The sequence below is a fragment of the Peromyscus maniculatus genome, chromosome 1, assembly GCF_049852395.1.
Source record: "Peromyscus maniculatus bairdii isolate BWxNUB_F1_BW_parent chromosome 1, HU_Pman_BW_mat_3.1, whole genome shotgun sequence".
In the NCBI taxonomy this organism is placed as follows: Eukaryota; Metazoa; Chordata; class Mammalia; order Rodentia; family Cricetidae; genus Peromyscus; species Peromyscus maniculatus.
In genome coordinates this window covers 21,800,912-21,819,978 of record NC_134852.1, presented here as the reverse complement: position 1 = coordinate 21,819,978, position 19,067 = coordinate 21,800,912, and the positions used below count along the sequence as shown (strand labels likewise).

General features: G+C 38.3%; 1 protein-coding gene across 2 annotated transcripts in view; it reads left to right on the top strand.

Annotated features, from left to right (window-relative positions):
• Positions 1 to 16,265, top strand: part of LOC102912437 (sulfotransferase 2A1-like) — a 31,007-nt gene extending 14,742 nt beyond the window's left edge. The window contains exons 4-6 of one of the 2 annotated variants that reach the window (XM_076571747.1): positions 1,811 to 1,905; positions 11,602 to 11,779; positions 16,130 to 16,265. In XM_076571747.1, coding sequence (XP_076427862.1) covers positions 1,811 to 1,905; positions 11,602 to 11,779; positions 16,130 to 16,242 — 386 coding nt within the window. In that variant the 3' untranslated portion in view covers positions 16,243 to 16,265. Of the gene's footprint in view, positions 1 to 1,810; positions 1,906 to 11,601; positions 11,780 to 14,418; positions 16,103 to 16,129 lie in introns of those variants that run through there. The other variant, XM_076571752.1, reaches the window with a different exon arrangement.
• The last annotated feature ends 2,802 nt before the right edge of the window (positions 16,266 to 19,067 follow it).

Genomic DNA, 19,067 nt, shown 5'->3' with positions numbered 1-19,067 from the left:
AGCAACTTTGTATAGATTAACAGAATATAAGCAAGTAAGATATATTTCTCAGTCATTCTTTCACTACCAGGCTGAATTTTGTAGTTACAAAGGAAGGATCAATGATTTTATAACTTATCTCAAATGATAACTTTATAAACAATCTTAAAAGAATCACAAATCTAAATTATTATGTATGAAAAACAATCAGTCTTCTGTGTTTTGAATACTCAGATTGTGTATTCCTTCATCAATAGCTTTTTTGTATCAGGAAGCAGAGGGAATACATGGGCATTAATTAACCATTGTCTTTGAATTAATTATCAGGATTTAAGGAATTAATCATCATCTTGGATTGCCAAAACATCTTAACAAAAAAGATCCATCCGCAAATAATAACTAGGCTGCTTTGTTCTTGTTTCTTGACCTCAATGAGTCCCTCACTCAACTATGTTCCTTTATAAACTTTAGATGGTTTCCCCAGGTTTTTCATCTCAAAGTTATTAACAAAATATCTTATCCTATCTGTAAGTCACATTGAAAGCTTTCTTTTCACTATGATGCACACTAAAGCCCATGTCACATCTCCCAACATTAAGATTAGAAGAACTTGAGCTAGCTTAACTTCTGGGACAAAATTGTGTTGTCGTTCATTTTTCCTCTTTTGGGTGGTCTACCACCCAGCTCCCAAGTGTATCATACAAGGAGGCTTATTCTTACTTGTAAATACCTGGGGTTAGTTTGACTTGTTTCTTGCCAGCTTTCTTTAACTTAAACTAGCTCATCTAACTTTTGCATCTGGGATTTTCCCATTCTCTTACATCTGTAAATCTTACTCTTACTCTTACTGGCACTGGCTGTGCATCTGGTTGGCTAAATCTGATGTATTCCTTCTTCTCTCTCATTCATTAATCTTTTTTACTCCCAGAATCCTATATATTCTCTGCCTGACAACCCCTCTGTCCTTTCTCATGCCTCAAAATTGGCTTCAGATCTTTATTAGACCATCAAGTGTTTAGACAGGTACAATAACACAACTTCACAGAGTTAAAAAAAATGCAACATAAAAAAGTAACATACTTTAAAATAATATTCTACAACACAATTGTATTTCTTAATCATTAACTTAAGCCACATTCTAAATGGATCCTCAAAAAAACTAGGTATGTGAAATTTCCTTGTTCTTATTTTCTTTCCTCTGCAGCCCATGATTTATCATTGGCAGGGGAAACACCGTATCTTGCTTTTGACTTTATGAGTTTCCCCACTAAACTAAACTCTATCATAATCAATTACTATATTTATTAAATAACCCAAATCATCAAAATCTCATTTAAACTGACAATATTATATTGTATAAAATCATTGCTCTAAACAGAATAGCTTAGGAGGAAATCATTTTTATAATAATCCACAAATTAAAATGCCCAGTAGAATGGGATATTTCCTGGAGATAGTCATAATAAATTAAGGGAAGTGGGGATCTTCCCACATGCATTCACACCTTGCTAGATACCATAGGAAAATAGCAGTGGCATAAATGTTAAGGTGCAACATTAGCAAAAGTCATTGTAGAGCCAAAGCCTTTGGAGCCTCATCTATCTGAGACTCACCCATTAGAACTTTCCTTTCTGGTGGACCAACCTACTGATCTTCAGTTGCCACCTACTGCTCCTCTGACATGGCTACATAAAATATCATATTAAATGCTGTAAATACTGGTTTTTGTTTTACTTAGTAAACTTGTCTGCCATTTGCGGAATGTGATTAATAATAAGCAGACCTTAATTTTATTCTTTGTAATCAATAATTTCCTTCCCCTTTCATACAGTGCCATATGGATCATGGTTTGAGCACACCCGTGACTGGCTGTCTATGAGAAAAAATTACAACTTCCTGTTACTCAGCTATGAAGAAATGAAAAAGGTAACTGTCATTCTTACAGCAATCACAAAATCCTTTAGCAGTTCACCCCATGCAGCACCCCACGTTGTTCAGTATCCCTATTCTACCTACTCTGTCACTGTTAGGCTCATGAAGAGTCACTAAATGTGAGATTACACCCTATTTCTTTTATTAAGGTGGTCTGTCATACTCTCCAGCCTCTTAGTCCACCCTACTTGACCCTGAAGTAGGTTGGGGTAGCTCAAATGTCTTCTAGTGGTTTTTCAATTCTGTCAATTCCTAACATTGGGATCTATACATATAACTATCTACCTATATATTGGTCCATCTAGCTATCTACCCCTGATACCCTTAGTCTTCAGACTATTTGCACACTCAATTATTTATACATCTGGACGTTTCAATCATATACCCAAGAAAAAGTTTTTCCACTATCTTCACTAACTTTATCTTTTTTTCTCCCCAGTCTATATCTCTCCCACCAAATTTCTAATTATTTATAAACTATAAACTGCTCCAAATTAAAATCAACAACCCCTACACTTGCTGTAAACCATATAAACTTGATGTTTCTGATGGAATTCCAAACTGGCCTGAGCCTCTGGCTTTAACCTGTCTAAAGCAGTCTGTACGTTGCCTGCCTGAGTTTGTCCCTGTAAACCTGGATAGCAATAAAAACAGATGTCTCCAAGTCTTAACTCAACTCCTTCCTTCCAACCTTTGATAAACACTCCAAACATCCAAGGTCCTGACAACACCATTGTAATTTCAGCTAAGAAGCAGTTACAGAACAGATTACATGCTTCAGAATGTGGCTTCATATGTGTTTTTTCTCATGCTGAAGTGGAGGGCCTTGTTTTCTTCATGTCCTCCCTCCTCTTTGGCTCTTACACTTTCTTATTCTGAGGAGGAGTTCTTGGAGCCACAGAGGGAGGGATTTAGTGGAAACATACCGTTAAGAACTGATTTGTTCAAAAGTATCCACTCTGTGTAATGTCTGTCTGAGGGTCTCTTTTCTTGCCAGCTTCAGGAGAAACCTTCTCTGATGATGGCTGAACAAGGCACAAATCTGAGCATAGTAATATATCGTTATGGGTCATTTTGTCACTAAATTGTTAGATCAGTATTACTTACCTTTACACTAGGTCCCCAGGCTATCTAACCACTGGTCAGCAAAGCTCTGTCAGGTATGGGTTCCATCTCATGAAGTGGGCCTTAAGTAAAATAAATTATTGGTTGTCTCCTCCTACGAGCTTTGTGCCAACATTACTCTAGCATATCTCGCAGGACAAAATTGTAGATCAAAGTATTTGTGACTGGATTAATGTTTGCACTTCTCTTGTGATAGTATGCACAGTACCATCCTTTAATAAAGATGATGGAATGCAGAGCTGAAAGCTGTATGCAATCACCAGCATCTCCATGTTTGATGAGTGATAAAGGTGCTGTCTTCAGCAATGAGTCCTTGATGTCAGTTTGTGGAGAGCAACCTATAGTCTTGACAAAGGCTTGTGTTAAGGATCCTGTGGAATCCCTCTCACCAAGAACTCATTAGATATAAACCAATACCAGAACTGGAGGCTTCATTTGGTGACAAGAGATGGTCATTCAGAATACTATCTCCCCCATTATTAGATAATATTTTTTAGATTGTCATCATATGTGTATGTATTTTAAGAAGTTTTATTGTACTAGATTTCCATACAATCACTGATGTATTCCTTAATTTTAGCTGTCACTCCTCATATTCCCTCTCTCCCTCAGTCCCTCTCCTTTTCTCCTCCTCATTTGATTATCCCATTTCAGGACTTGCCTATCCATCCATAACTTGTTCTCCATGTTTAGTTCTTTCATTATGATTATGAGCTGAACAGACTTATTTCCTGATGTTGTCTGTTGTCTATTTTGGGTTCTTCATATTTTTTTACTTTGATAGGCATTTCCTTCTTTAGGTTAGAGAGTTATATTCATGATTTATTTTTGATTTATTTATTTACTTAATTTTGTTTTTTCATCCAAACCAAATTCCCCTCACTCTCCTCTTCCTGCTTCCTCCAACACTACCCCCACTCACTCCATTCCCCTCCACTGTTACTCTTCAGATACTGGCAGGCCTCCAAATCATTTCAGGCAGCCATGGTATATCAAATAACAGGGTGATTAGTCTCTTCCTCTTCTACTATGGTTGGATGAGGTAATCTGGTATCAGAAAAGGGTGTTGGAAGTAATCAAAAGAGTCAGATTTCCCCTGCTCTCATTATTAGTAGTTTCACATGAACACTAAGCTACATAACTATAAAATATATGCACAGCACCTATATCAGTCTCATGCAGGTCTGTTGTTGTTTGTTCAGTCACTGTGAGCCCCTATGAGCCCAGGTTAGTTGATTCTGTGGGTTTTCTTCTGGTGTCTTTGTTATCACTGGGCCCTACACTCCAGCCTTGCCCTATTCTGAAGGAATTTTTTGAGTTCCACCTAATGTTTGGCTGTAGTCTCTGCATATTTTTCCATCAGTTGCTTTGTGATGAAGCCGATGTGATGACAGTTGTACTAAACATCAATCTATAAAAAAAGCAGTATATCATTTCATTGACTTCCTTTGCCATTCATATTTTGCTATCCTAAATCTCTGGGGTATACTGCCTCTGGATGCTGGCCCACAAAGGGGAGCCCTTCTCAGAATATGGGTCTTTGCTGTGCCAGTCATTACTTGTTCAATCCCCCAGTTGCTGCCACATCTTTAACCAAGCAAATTTTGTCAGCAGGACAGATTGTAGGTTGAAGGCTTTGTGGCTGGCCTGGTGTCCCAGGCCTCCCACAGGAAACCTTGTCTGGTTAGAGGGGATGGCTAGTTCAGCTGCCATATTCTATGTTACTAGGTCACCCTCATAGATTCCTGAGGGTGTTTCCATTGCTCTAGGTTTTCATCTCATCTCAGTGATGCCCCCATATTCCATTGTCTCTCCTAATTCTTTCTCAACCCATCCTCCACCCACATGATCCCTCCTGCTCCCATATCCTTCTCCCTTCAAAGACTCTCCCCTATCCACTAGCAATGTCCATTTTACTTCCTCACAGTGACATTCATGTATACCACTCCCCCACACCCACCCCGGCATACCTAGTTATTTAGTTTTTCTTGGTCTGTCAGTTGTAGCTTGGTTCTCCTTTACTTCCTATTTATTAGTCATTTATTTCTGTGTCAGAATTGCCTTAATCATGACTATCTTTTCTACATCCATCAGTTTGCCTTCAAATTTAATGATGTCATTGTTTTTAACAGCTGAGTCTATAATAGATTTTCTGTATCCATTATTCTATTGAGTTTATTTACAGTTTCTGACTATTGCAAATAAAGATTCTATAAACATAGTAGAACAATGGTCCTATGGTATGGAGTGTTTTTAAGCATATGCCCAGAGTGGTATGGTATAACTGAGTCTTGAGGTAGATCTATTCCCAAATTTCTTAGAAACTGCCATAATTATTTCCAAAGTGGCTGTATAAGTCTGCACTTCTCCCACCAGCAGTGGAGGAGTATTCCCCGTGTTCTTCATCATAAATCTGTAAATGGTGATTTTGATCTTAGCCATTCTGACAGGGGTAAGATAAAATTACAGTGTTGTTTTTAATTGCATTTCCTGATGGCTAAGGATTTGAATATTTCTTTGACTATTTCTCAGCCATTTGATACACCCCTGTTGAGAATTCTCTGTGCAAATCTGTACTTCATTTTTAAACTGGATTGCTTATTTTATTGATATCTAGTTTCTTGTGTTCTTTTTATGTTTTAGGTATTGCACCTATGTCCAATGTGGAAGTGGTTAAAATCTTTTCCCATTCTGTGAATGGCCTTTTGTTCTATTGAGAGTTTCCTTTACCTTACACAAGTGTTTCAGTTTTATAACATCTCATTTATTAATTCTCAGTGTTATTGCCTGCTCAATTAGTATTCTGCTCTGGAAGTTGTCGTTGGTTTCAATGTGTTCAAGGCTATATCCCACTCTCTCTTTTATCAGGTTAAGTGTATCTGGATTTATGTTGATGTCTTTGATCTTCTTGGACTTGATTTTTGTTCAATGATAGATATGCATTTATTTGCATTCTTATACATTCAAACATCCAATTTTACCAGTGACATTTGTTTAAAATGCTGTTTTTTCTATTGTATAATTTTGGCTTCTCTGTCAAAAGTCAAATGTCCAGAAGGAAAGTCCGGGGCAGGATGTGAGCTCTTGTCCAGAAGGGAGGTCCAGGTCAGGATGTGAGCCCTTGTCCAGAAGGGAAGTCCAGGGCAGGATGGGAGCCCTCTCTGGTCCAGATGGGAAGTCCAGGGCAGGATGGGAGCTGGGGGCCAGTCTCAGGAAGTGGCTGGGGTCTCCAGCAGATGGCCATGGGGGCAGGGCGTGGAGATTGCAGGGGCTGCTGGGAGGTTTGGAGAAGGGGATCCTTCCTGGTGGGGCTAGAAGGGGACCTGCCTGATGGCCAGCAGCTGGGGCCAAGTTGGGCAGGTCTTCCCAGGAGTGGCTGGTGCCCAGGGATGGGGTCTGGGTTGTTCCCAGACACTCACCTCTGGTCCAGAAGGGAAGTTGGGGGCAGGATGGGAGCTGGGGGCCGGTCTCTAAGTTTCAGGAAGTGGCTGAGGTAGCAGGCAGATGGGCGTGGGGGCAGGGCGTGGAGATTGCAGCAGCTGCCGGGGGTGGGGGGCTTGGAGAAGGGGATCCTTCCTGGTGGGGCTAGAAGGGGACCTGCCTGGTGGTCAGAACCTGGGGTAAAGTTGGGCAGGTCTTCCCAGGAGTGGCTGGTGCCCAGGGATGTACTCACTCATAGGAGGATACTAGATGTGGAATAAGGATGACTGGCCTGCTACTCACATCACCAGGGAGCATACCTGGAAAACATGACCCCAAGAAAGACACAGGGATCGCCCAATGATGGAGAAATGGATGAGATCTACATGAACAACATGGATATGAGTGGGAGCAATGAAGGGCGAGGGTTGAGGGAAAGAGAGTGGGAGATCCCAGCTAGATCAAGAACAGAGAGGAAGAACAACAAATAGGAGACCATGGTAAATGAAGACCACATGAGAAAAGGAAGAAACAAAGTGCTAGAGAGGTCCACAGAAATCCACAAAGATACCTCCACAAAAGACTGCTGGCAATAGCCAAGAGACAACCAAGACTGACCTACTCTGGTGATGGGATGGCCAAACACCCTAATAGTTGTGCCAGAAACCCCATCCAAGGACTGAGGAATCTGGATGCAGACATCCACGGCTAGGCCCCAGGTGGAGCTCCGGGAGTCTAATTAGCGAGAAAGAGGAGGGTTTATATGAGCGAGAATTGATGAAACCAAGATTGGATAAAGCACAGGGACAAATGGCCAAACGAATGGAAACACATGAACTATGAACCAAAAGCTGAGGGGCCTCCAACTGGATCGGGCCATCTGAATAGGTGAGACAGTTGATTGGCTTGATCTGTTTGGGGGGCATATGGGCAGTGGTACCAGGTCCTGGGCTCATTGCATGAGTTAGCTGTTTGAAACCTGGGACTTATGCAGGGACGCTTGGCTCAATCTGGGAGGAGGGGACTGGACCTGCCTGGACTGAGTCTATCTTGTCAATCTCAGTCCTTGGGGGAGGCTTTGCTCTGGAGGAGATGGGAATGTGGGGTAGGCTGGGGGGAAGGGGAGGGGACAGGAAGAGGAAGAACAAGGGAATCTTTGGCTGTTATGTAGAACTGAAAATATTGTAAAATAATAACAATAATAATAATAATAATAACAATAATAAAGAAAAAAAGAATGAAAAAAATCAAATGTCCACAGGTGTGTATTTACTTCTGGGTACTGGATCTTATCTAAAGAACAATCTCTCTGTTTTTAATGCCAAAAGCATATGAATTTTATTACTAGTACTTTGTGGTATACCTTTAAATCAGGTATAATGATATTATTTTCTAGTCTAAAATTGCTTTAGCTATCCTGCTTTTTTTATTTTTTCTTTTCTTTTTTTTTCACTCTAAATCTCCATGCTTTAATAGTATCCAGAAGTGGCAGAGAGAGATGCTCAGCTTCTTAGGAAGGTTGAAGGAAGTGCAGAGTGGACAGCATCTGTCTTTACTGTGATGCCAAGTGCAGCCTCTGTTCTGGACTATGTGCTGCTCTGGGAGTTACTTTTCCCAGGTCTTGCCACTTTGGGCAACCTAGTAGCACGGGGCTGGCGTGGCATCCTCTGGATGGGTCCTGCACCGCTTCCACATTCTGCCACTATGGGCACACTGCCAAGAGTGGGGCCACCTCTGTTTCTTCCTATTCAGAGGGCCTGATACAGTTGAGGGCCCCTCAGCCTTTGGTTCATAGTTTATGTGTTTCCATTTGCTTGGCTATTTGTCCCTGTGCTTTATCCAACCTTGGTTTCAACAATTCTCGCTCATGTAAACCCTCCTCTTTCTCGCTAATTAGACTCCCGGAGCTCCACCGGGGCCTAGCTGTGGATGTCTGCATCCAGATCCCTCAGTCATTGGATGGGGTTTCTTGCACGACTATTAGGGTGTTTAGCCATCCCATCACCAGAGTAGGTCAGTCCCGGCTGTCTCTCAACCATGGCCAACAGTCTATTGTGGGGGTATCTTTGTGGATTTCTGTGGACCTCTCTAGCAATTTGTTTCTTCCTTTTCTCATGTGGTCTTCATTTAACATGGTCTCCTATTCCTTGTTCTCTTTCTCTTTTCTTGATCCAGCTGGCTCTGTTTCCCTCGACCCTCGCCCTTCATTGCTCCCACTCATGGCCAGGTTGTTCATGTAGATCTCATCCATTTCTCCATCATTGGGCGATCCCTGTGTCTTTCTTGGGGTCATATATTCCAGGTATGCTCCCTGGTGATGTGAGTAGCAGTCCAGTCATCCTTGTTCCACATCTAGTATACTCCTTATTTTCTTGTCCAAGATTGCTTTAGCTATCCTGCTTTATTTTCATACAAAGTTGAGTATTGTTGAGTATTGTTATTTTCTGATCCGTAAGAATTGGGTTAGAATTTCGATAGGGATTGCATTGAATCTGTATATTGCTTTTGATAAGCTGACCAGTTTTACTATGTTAAACCGGATGATCAATGAATATGGGAGACATTTCCATGTTTTGAAATCTTCTCCAGGTTCTTCCTTCAGAGTCTTTAGGTTCCTGTCATACAGGTTTTTCACTTATTTTCTTACAGTTACACCAAGGTATTTTATCTTACTTGTGGCTATTGTGAAGGGTTTTTTTTTTTAGTTATTATGAGTAATTTGATGATGGCTATTGTTTGCAATATATTGCCTTTAGAATGTATAGGTATGTCTCCATATCCCTGATCTCTCCAAAATATTTATCATGAAGGGGTGCTCCTGTTTGTCAAAGGATTTTTTTTGCATCTAATAGAATGATCCTGTGGTGCATTTCTTTCAGTTCGTCTATATGATGGATTTAATTAACATATTTTCATATGTTGAATCATCCTGGCATCTCTGGGATGAAGCCCACCTAACCAGTGTGGATTATCATTTTGTTTTCTTGGATTCAGTTTGTGAGTCCTTTATTGAGTATTTTACATCTATGTTCACAAGGGAAACTGGTCTGTAATTCTATTTTTGTTTTTTCTTTGTGTGGTTCAGATATCAGGGTAACTGTGGCCTCACAAAATAATCTGGCAATACTTGCCGGGCGGTGGTGGCGCACGCCTTTAATCCCAGCACTCGGGAGGCAGAGGCAGGCGGATCTCTGTGAGTTCGAGGCCAGCCTGGACTACCAAGTGAGTTCCAGGAAAGGCGCAAAGCTACAGAGAAACCCTGTCTCGAAAAACCAAAAAAAAAAAAAAAAAGAAAAAGAAAAAGAAATAATCTGGCAATATTCCATCTATTTCTATCTTGTGGAATAATTTGAGGGGTATACTTATTAGCACTTATTTGAATGTCTGGTCAAATTATGTACTAAAACAATCTAGTCCTGGCTACTATTGTTTGGGAGACTTTTAATGAATGCTTCTATTTGCTTGGGGATTATGCATCTATATAAATTGTTTTGAACTTCATATAACTTCAGGAAGTGATATATAACACAAATGTTGTTCACTTCTTTTAGATTTTCTAAGTTTGCAGTGTATACATTTTTGAAGTATGACCCAATGATTTTCCTAATATCCTAGGTGTCACTTGTTATGTCTCTCTTTCCATTTCTGATTTTGTTAATTTGGATATTTTCTCCCTGCCTCTTAGTAAATTTGGATAAATGTTTGTCTACCTTGTTGTTTTTCCTCAAAGAACCAACTTGAAGTTTCATTGATTGTTTCCATTGTTCTCTTTGTTTCTATTATATTGATTGTAGTCCTCTATTTGATTATTTCCTGAATTCTTTATAGTATTTGAAATATATTAAGGATAAACAAAAACAGAAATATTGAATCATTCCAAAATAATTTGCTCTCTTGATTTTATCTTCCAGGGGTAGAAATTTTCCATATAAAAAGCAAAGCCATCCATCACATACTTTATCTTTTGAGAAATATTTGAATATTTATTGTAAAATTCAATTTTTTCTGGAAACTTCATTACCTACCTCTGGTGCATGCTTATTCATTTTCCCATAAGTCTCCTTTCCAACTATTCAATGCACTATTTTCAGTTATTGTCATGGTTGTTTACCTTTACATTAAATATTAACAGAAACTGTGATAAAATATGTAATAAAAGTTTAGAGCCAAAAATTCCTTTATGAGGCCATGTGTAGGGCTTGGATTCCAAGCAAAGTCTTCCTTATTCCAAAATTTTTCATTCTTATGACCAACTCCTAGAATTGATCCAGTTGTGGCAGTGCACAGTTATAATGCCAGTCCAGGGGTCTGAGGTAAAAAGAATGTGAATTTGATGCCCATCTAAGTAATAGCATGAAATCACAATTCAAAACAAAATAAAATATTGGCAGTAGTCCCAAGTAAAAATTATTGAGACCATTTTTATGAGTATTTTAAATCTGTGTTATTCTCAGTTACCCATAGGAAAAAGTATCATTTGGCATAAACATGAACCTCCATCAAATTATTTGTGCATATTGTCTTCATTCACCTTGACTGCTTTCTAGAAGTATTTCTATAAGTATCTTTAAACTTCTAAGCACAGATTGGGTATGGTGGTGCACACCTTTAATGCTTTCACTTAAGGGGAAAAGACTCTTTGTGTTTGAGGTCAGTCTGGTCTCCACAGCAATTTTCATCAGACCAGATAGGACTCCCTCCATAGCATACTGTCTGAAGACCAACATCCCATTGTATTTAATCGGTAGGTTGCCATACACCTGTGAATATAGCAATAGACTGAGACAAGATGATCAGAAGTTGATGGTCTTCATTCAATACAAAGTAAATTTGAGGACATTCTAAGTTATATGAGACTCATCTAATGTCAACTCCCCCATAAAAAAATCACAGCTTCTGTATTTTAGGGGCCAGAGATCAGTTACATTGCAAGACGACTAAATATACAAATGTTGTATGTGACTCTTACCCTCTTTACAAAGCCTGTTTCTTTCCTAAACCCGATTGAATACTTTCTCATTTCATGGTGCCATTTCATTCTTCATGTTTCTTTTTCCATCTTCCATCTGTAGTCACCTTCTCTGCATCTGCTCTCTCACAGTTCTCTAATTATTACCCTCATTTTTGTTTTGATTCTTCTTTTAGAATACAAGGGGAACCATAGAGAAGATCTGTGACTTCCTAGGAAAGAAATTGGAGCCCAATGAGCTAGATCTGGTACTCAAGTACAGCTCCTTCCAAGCCATGAAAGAAAACAAAATGTCTAATTATAGTCTTGTCCGAGAAGTTGTGATTACTAAAGGTTTGGTCCTCATGAGAAAAGGTGAAGAAACTCTTTAGTCCCAAAATATGTCAGAATATGTGGAGGGTTTTTGTTCCAATGACGCTCTAAGAAATGGGCATGAATGTGTCAACAGTCATTGCTAATCTCTCATAGTTTCTCAGAGACCTTCCAGGGGAATCCTTCCGTGGTGATGACATGGACTTCAGAAACTGAAAAGATTGATTTTTTTTTAGAGAGATGATCTTAGGATGTTAGAGGGTTGTGTCCAATATCCTCAATGGAAAATGAGAGACATGTTTTGTGAGTCTTTGTTAGACTCTCTGTATCGTAGTCCTAAACTCTAAAGAAAATGTTTAATGGAAAGAACCAAAGATATATATTGGATGATAACCACAAAATACACTTCCATTCACCGCTGGAAAAGATGTCCAACAGATCAAGATTGCTGATCCACTACAGCCTAAGAGTAGAATTTATACAGACTAAGTGAATTATCCTCCAGTGTTAAAATATGATGGCATTTGCCAAGCTAAATTTGGATTGATTCATGATCGTAGTTACTGTCTTTTTTTCTGAATTGTCTCCCTTGAAATGGGAATACCCATCTTCTCTATGTCTGTGCCGCCTCTCTATGCTATGACCAAATTATGGTTTCATAGCTGTGCAGTTGAGGAGTGACTGGCAAAATACACCACACAAAAATTAGTAAAGAATTGGTGAGGTGGGACTCAGGGTTGAAGAAGGAATGAGTTAGATGCGAGGTATTTGGGGACGACTAAAAACTTGGCTATAAATGCAGGAAGTGGAGAGTTATGCATTTAATTTTCCTCTTCCAATTACTTACATGCTTCATTCTTAATCTTCAGTCAACCTCCAACCTACATGTGAGGATAAGGTCATAAGACTCTAAGGACATCAGGAATATATAGAGAGATAAATAAGTTAAAGTCATTAGTGTATTGCATTTAATTTAGTACTCCTGGTATCCTAAGAAGAGGAAATTATACTCAAATTTGGGAACACAAAAATGTCAACTCAAGAAAATGATAATCTATACACTAAGGACTGATGCCTATGGGAGGGTCTACTGCCATTGACCCATAACCTCAGACTCCTGTACTCCAGACTGTATGGAGAGAGTTCTCTGTACAAGAACTGAAGTACTCAAGTAAGAAAAGAAATAGCCCATTATTGGTTTTCCTGTAATGAATAATAATTCTGCAGACATAAAAGAGTATGTGTATAAAAATAGCTTCAATGGCCTGGCGGTGGTGGCGCACGCCTTTAATCCCAGCACTCAGGAGGCAGAGGCAGGCGGATTCCTGTGAGTTCAAGGCCAGCCTGGACTACCAAGTGAGTTCCAGGAAAGGCGCAAAGCTACACAGAGAAACCCTGTCTCGAAAAACTAAAAAAAAAAAAATAGCTTCAATGAAATGCCAAAACAAAAAGGTGGCTTGTTTAATAGTGAAAGGCTACTGAAACTAATAAAACTTTTATCTGAGACACACTGGAGCAGATGAAATAGAATTTGGAACAAAATTACATGAGGAAAACTGTAATTTCCTCTTTTGCAGCTATGTTTTTCCAAAATGAGACCATATTGGGACTTTAGTTTAGTCTCTTCTAAAACATAGTATTTTCATGTATTATATTTTTAGGAGGAAAATATATATTAATAATTTCAAAAAACTGAACATGGCTCTAAAATCATATGTGCTTTAATTATCATAGTGATCATATAAGACACCCATTTCTTTTGCATTTGAAGATAACTTTTATTCTGAGGAATTGTTTTCCTTTTATTCAACTCACTATAAGCCATGAATCCCACAGGAAACCAGGTCAATGAAGGGGGAGACAAACTTCATTACACCACTCACCCTGATTCATGACTCCAGTATAGAAGTTGCTGAGATGCATATGTTGGGAAACATTTTGGAAAGAATAAGATGAATGAGGAAAATGTTGATCTTCTTAATTCCTGCATTCAATTGATTCCTTTTTAAATATGGAAAGTATGAGCAGACCAAAGGTTAATTCTAAAATTTGTTTCATTACCTACCATTAGATAACTAATCCTTAAACCATAATGCATGAAAAGTTTTGTTAAATGTTATACTAGCTTTGACCAAGAGGAATTCTCTCAACTTATTTTTGTTGTTCTTTAGTTGCTTTTCTCAGGATACCAGAGAGATGCATTTCCTTGCCTCTAGAGAGATACTCTGAAGAGCTGCTCTTTACATAGGAGACTCACTTACCTGGCTAGATGGGATTAATTTAGTTTAAAACTCCAATGAAAAAATTTCCACAAATAATTTTGGTCATTATGATTCAATATTTAGATATTTCAGGAAATACAGACCATAGAGATGTTCTGTTTACTTGGCATACATTTTATAAAGACATTGTCACAATCAAGACACATGGGAGGAAATGTCTTCTGACAAACATCTAAGGTTTTAACTCTCATTAGTTCACACTAGATATTTATTAGACAGAGTAATTGAGCCAGTAATCATTTTCTCTGGTGTAACAAAGAAGGTATTAAGAGACACAGAGGGAAGAAGACCTATGGAGAAGCCCAATATGTGTAGGCCAAAAAATCCAGGAGGGTATGGACAAAAACATTTTATGAGACCTGCAGCCTCTGAAACTAAGAGGAAGTTCCTTTCCAACAGGAGTTAAGCCACTATGCATTAAGGTTTTACTGACCATGTACACATCAGAGTTTGAGGAGGTTTTTAGACAGAAGCACTGAAGAAAAATACTTGCATGAAAGGTACACAAGATTTTGAGATGTTTGGACTGAGAACTTCACGTGTACACCTCCACAAACAGTATTCTCTAATCTGGACTGATTCATTCCATTTGGCAGACATATTGAATTTTCTGAGATTCTGGTAGCTCAGCATCCAGTCTGGCTTATGAGGATCAAGATTGCTGTGGGATACAATAACACAACTTGTTCCAATAATGAGTATTATAATGAAGCTGAAAGTAGCAATGGGCATTGATAGATTACAGTATTAATAGATGACACTCTTATAGATATCGCAAGTAATGGTATATTATTTGACTATTGTGTATCAAAAATTTTATTTCTTTTAATGTGTACCACTGGGCATTTAAAGTTAACTTATGTGATACACAAAGATTGTATTTTAGTAAGGAAATAACATGACTTCTGTTGTCAGTCTTTTTGGCTTCAAATCTACATGCATCACTATACTGCTGGTAAGATCTCCTGGACTAATTTTTCTTCATCAGCAAAATGACAAGAAGGCTGTAATCTTCCTTACCCATTCACTAATCCTTTCAATAATTCCATATTGAGAATGTTTTTGTATGTCTGATACACTTTGATAAATGAAGCCTTTGATAATTTAAGAAATATTTTACTCTTCAAACATATTAGATGCATATTTCAAGCATGTTTAAAAAGAGAAAATTCATCAAAGTATCACAGCTATGAAATAAAATACAGAAAGGATAGGGCCTGTAGAATTCTACATGGAAAGAAGATAGGAAGAGATGTTCACCGTCACACAAATAAGGAAACAGATGAACAAGAAGTGACTGTGTGGAACACATCAGCACTTCATGGATAAGGAACACATAATACAATTTGAGAATTTGAACTATTGGAGATATCTAAGTCCTAGCCTAGAGACCTTCTAGAATGTGGTTTTGAGAACCAAGGTATGGTAAAAAAAAATACTGGGAATGAAATCATCTTCATGCATTAGCAAGCTCCATACTGACTAAAAACAGATATCCTGGGATGCTCTCAACAGGCAGTATTTTGTGTCTCTTTTATCTGTTGGAAATATCAAGATGACTGATATGGAGCTCACCATTGTGTGTATATCCAGCTCCATGGTATCTGATACCTTCAACCTCTGCAGGCATGGGCATTCATATGCAGCTACAGACACATAATTAGAATTAATTTTAAAAAGTGTTTTAAAAGTTGTGGCATGGTTTTCAGAACAGTTATAAGTAAACCCTAAAAGGAAAAAAGAACAATTGAAGTGTGTTTGGGTAATTGAGATATGAAACTCTGTTGAACTTGATAGTATGATTGAAGGATGTCTAGTGAGAAGGAGAAATAATCTGGACATTAAAAATATAGATCCATTGTCCATGCTGTTAGATTGTGGAGTTGATATGTTGGTATAAGAGATGGTTGACATTACTTACACAGAGATACAAGTCTGTTTGCATACTTTTCAAAACGTTAAGAATTGTTCTCCATAGAGTACCTGTTAGTTCTACTTTATTGACTGTGTGGTCCTACTTGAGCAGGTGGTAAAATCATGTGAAATAAGGAATGAGAGCAGATTTACAATCATCATTAACCCATCTCTGTGTCTGCTTCACATTTTCCAGGTGTGGCTGGGGACTGGAAGAATCACTTTACAGTAGCTCAAGCTGAAAATTTTGATAAAGTATTCCAGGAGAAAATGGCTGGTTTTCCTCCAGGACTGTTTCCATGGAAATAAATTCTTAAAACTTTAAAATCTTACATGGACACTGGTGTTTATTTTCCTGTCCTTGTACATGTGACAGAGTGGGTATGGTCATAGAATACATCCTATTATTGAATTGTGTAGTTTTTTTTCTAAAGTGTATTAGTAGTAAAAATAGCAGTATTTGTAGGGGTACTAGTAGTGGAATAGTGGTGGCTGTTTTATGTGAATGTATGTGTGTTTGTGTGTGCGCGCACACGTGTGCGTTTGTGTGTGTGCATTGTGCACGTGGGTTTGCACAAACATTTCTGTGTGTAGTACCTTTAGGGATGGGAAGAATGCATTGTTTCCCATAGAATTGCCATTATGTGTGCTGTAAGCTCCTTTCTTTGTGTCCTAGGAACTAAATTCAGGTCTTCTATGAAGTAGTACAGTACTCTTAAACTATGAATCATCTCTCCAGCCCAGAATCTTGTAGACTTGAGTCATCAAATATGTGTTCCTATTATGACTGGTTTACTATACATTGCCAGTTATGTCCAATTTGCTTCACAGAATTCCAGCTTAAAACAACCCTTGTAATATATGAAATACAAAACACACTACAGAAGTTTGTAGATAATTTTCAGTCTGTGTCATTTGGGCAAAAATTAATAAATTGTATTTATAGAGACATTCAAACCTAATTTAAGTAGTCTATGGTAGATCTTTATAAACATTTCTGCTCACAATTGTATATTTGAATTTCAGTTTTTTCTTCTTTTTGGGTAATTTTTACTGGGTATATACAATAATGGGTTTCATTAGGAAACTTTGGTTCATACATGCACATTATTGTCATTTTCTCAATATTACTCCTCTACTGCCAAGTGCCATATGTTCACTTATGATAGTACTTTCTCCTCCCACACAGCACCTCTCTGCTTCTGTGTCCTATAGACACTTACATTTAAATATGGATGTTCAGTCAAACAAGTAATGCAATATTGTCTTTCCTTTTTATGACTACAGGGAAGGTATTTCTGGTAGATAGAATAGAGAATACAGCCAGAGGCATCTAGAAGAGTCCAGAGCAGAGAGAAAAAGTAGTAGACAGAACATGGCCAGCAGAATAGGCCAGGCTACTAAGTGGGGAGCAAGAAGGCAGGACCAAAATAGAAGGAGCTGAGAGAAATTGGCCAAGAAGACCAGAAGAGCCAAGGGGGTTGTGGTCAAATTGGCAGGGTTATATACAAATCAGAAACTGGGGAATAAAATTCTATGATCTGGAAATGTTTAGGATAGGGACTGGGGTGAGATGAGCAGAGAGGAGACAGGATACTGGATACTTGTGTGAACTCTGTAACAGGTATTTGCTGTGAGAAAATGGAGGCAAACATGTACTTTGGTACTCTAATAGGCACCTATTTAGCCATTTGTCCTGAGTTTCTTTTGGCCCTGTCATACCAGACTTTTTGTTGATGATAAAGAACTATGTAATCTGTTCTGTAATGGTATTTTCATGACCTGGCAAGTTTGAAGTGCTAATCAAAGGTTGGGAGAAAGGAGAGAAGTTAAGGCTTGGAGACATATGTTTTGATTGCTTCCCAGGTTCTGAGGGAAAACCTTAGCCAAGAAAAGGTCTGAGAGCTTTAGAGCAGTCTGAAAATTCTGGTTAAAGTCAGAGGCTTAGGCTAGCTTGGAATTCCTTCAGAAACATCAAGTTTACATGGTTTATAGCAAGTTTAGGGGTAGCTTATTTTAATTTGGAGCAGTTTATGTATTTTAAATATTTAGAAATCTAATGGGACAGATATAGACTAGAGAAAGAAGATAAAGGTAAAGAGTATAGTGGAAAAACTTTTTCTTGGGTTTACACTTCAAACTTCCAGATCTATGGGTAGTTGGGGTGTGGAAGTAGTCTAAAGACTAAGGGTAGCAGAGGAAGGTAGCTAGATGGAGAGATAGATAGATAGATGATAGATAGATAGATAGATAGATGATAGATAGATAGATAGATAGATAGATAGATAGATAGATAGATAGATAGATAGATAGATAGATGATAGATAGATAGATGCCAAATTTAGGAATTGACAGTAGGTAAGTAGGGAAGCTTAAGCTGGTGAGATTGACAGGAGTACTTATCTAAAACAGAAGTTATGACAGATGGATCCAAGACATAAATCCTTGAAACTTAATTAATCAATTAAGAAACTTGATATCTTAAGTTTACACAATGAGATGAAAATTTTGGATATATTAGCATTGCTACTGCTTATAATCTGTACTGAAATTTTCACTGTTGAAGAATCAGTTAACAGGTGTGTGACACAAATTGCTAAATGGTCTTATTAATAAAAAAAAATCCCAGTGCCAAATATTGATATAAAAGTTAAAAGATCAGAGAAACAAAACAAGCCAGATACATTCTTACCTCTGGGAAATCCTCGGCCTCAAGACAGACTTCTTCTTTATTCAGGCCTTGTATACCCTTTTCTGCCCTGGCATCTTACTTCCTGGGAAAAAAGGCTTGTATGTATGCTTCCCAAGGAAAGACATGAGATCTCAAGAGTTGGGATTAAAGGTGTGTTCCACCACATCTAACTCTGTTCCCAGTGTAGCCTTGAAATCACAGAGACTCAGACAGATCTCTGTCTCCTGAGTGATAGGTTTAAATTAAATATTACTTCACAGGTGTCTTTAAAACATTTATAGTAGACTCATCCCTTAGAGTCATATCAAAACCCATGGTTATGGGTTAAAACCATGAACATTTTTCCTCTGTCCAGAGGATAGATATATAAAGTTTAGAACAAGATGTTTTCAGCACAATGTGAAGCATTTTTTAAGTCTATCCCTATGGGAAAAAAACAAAG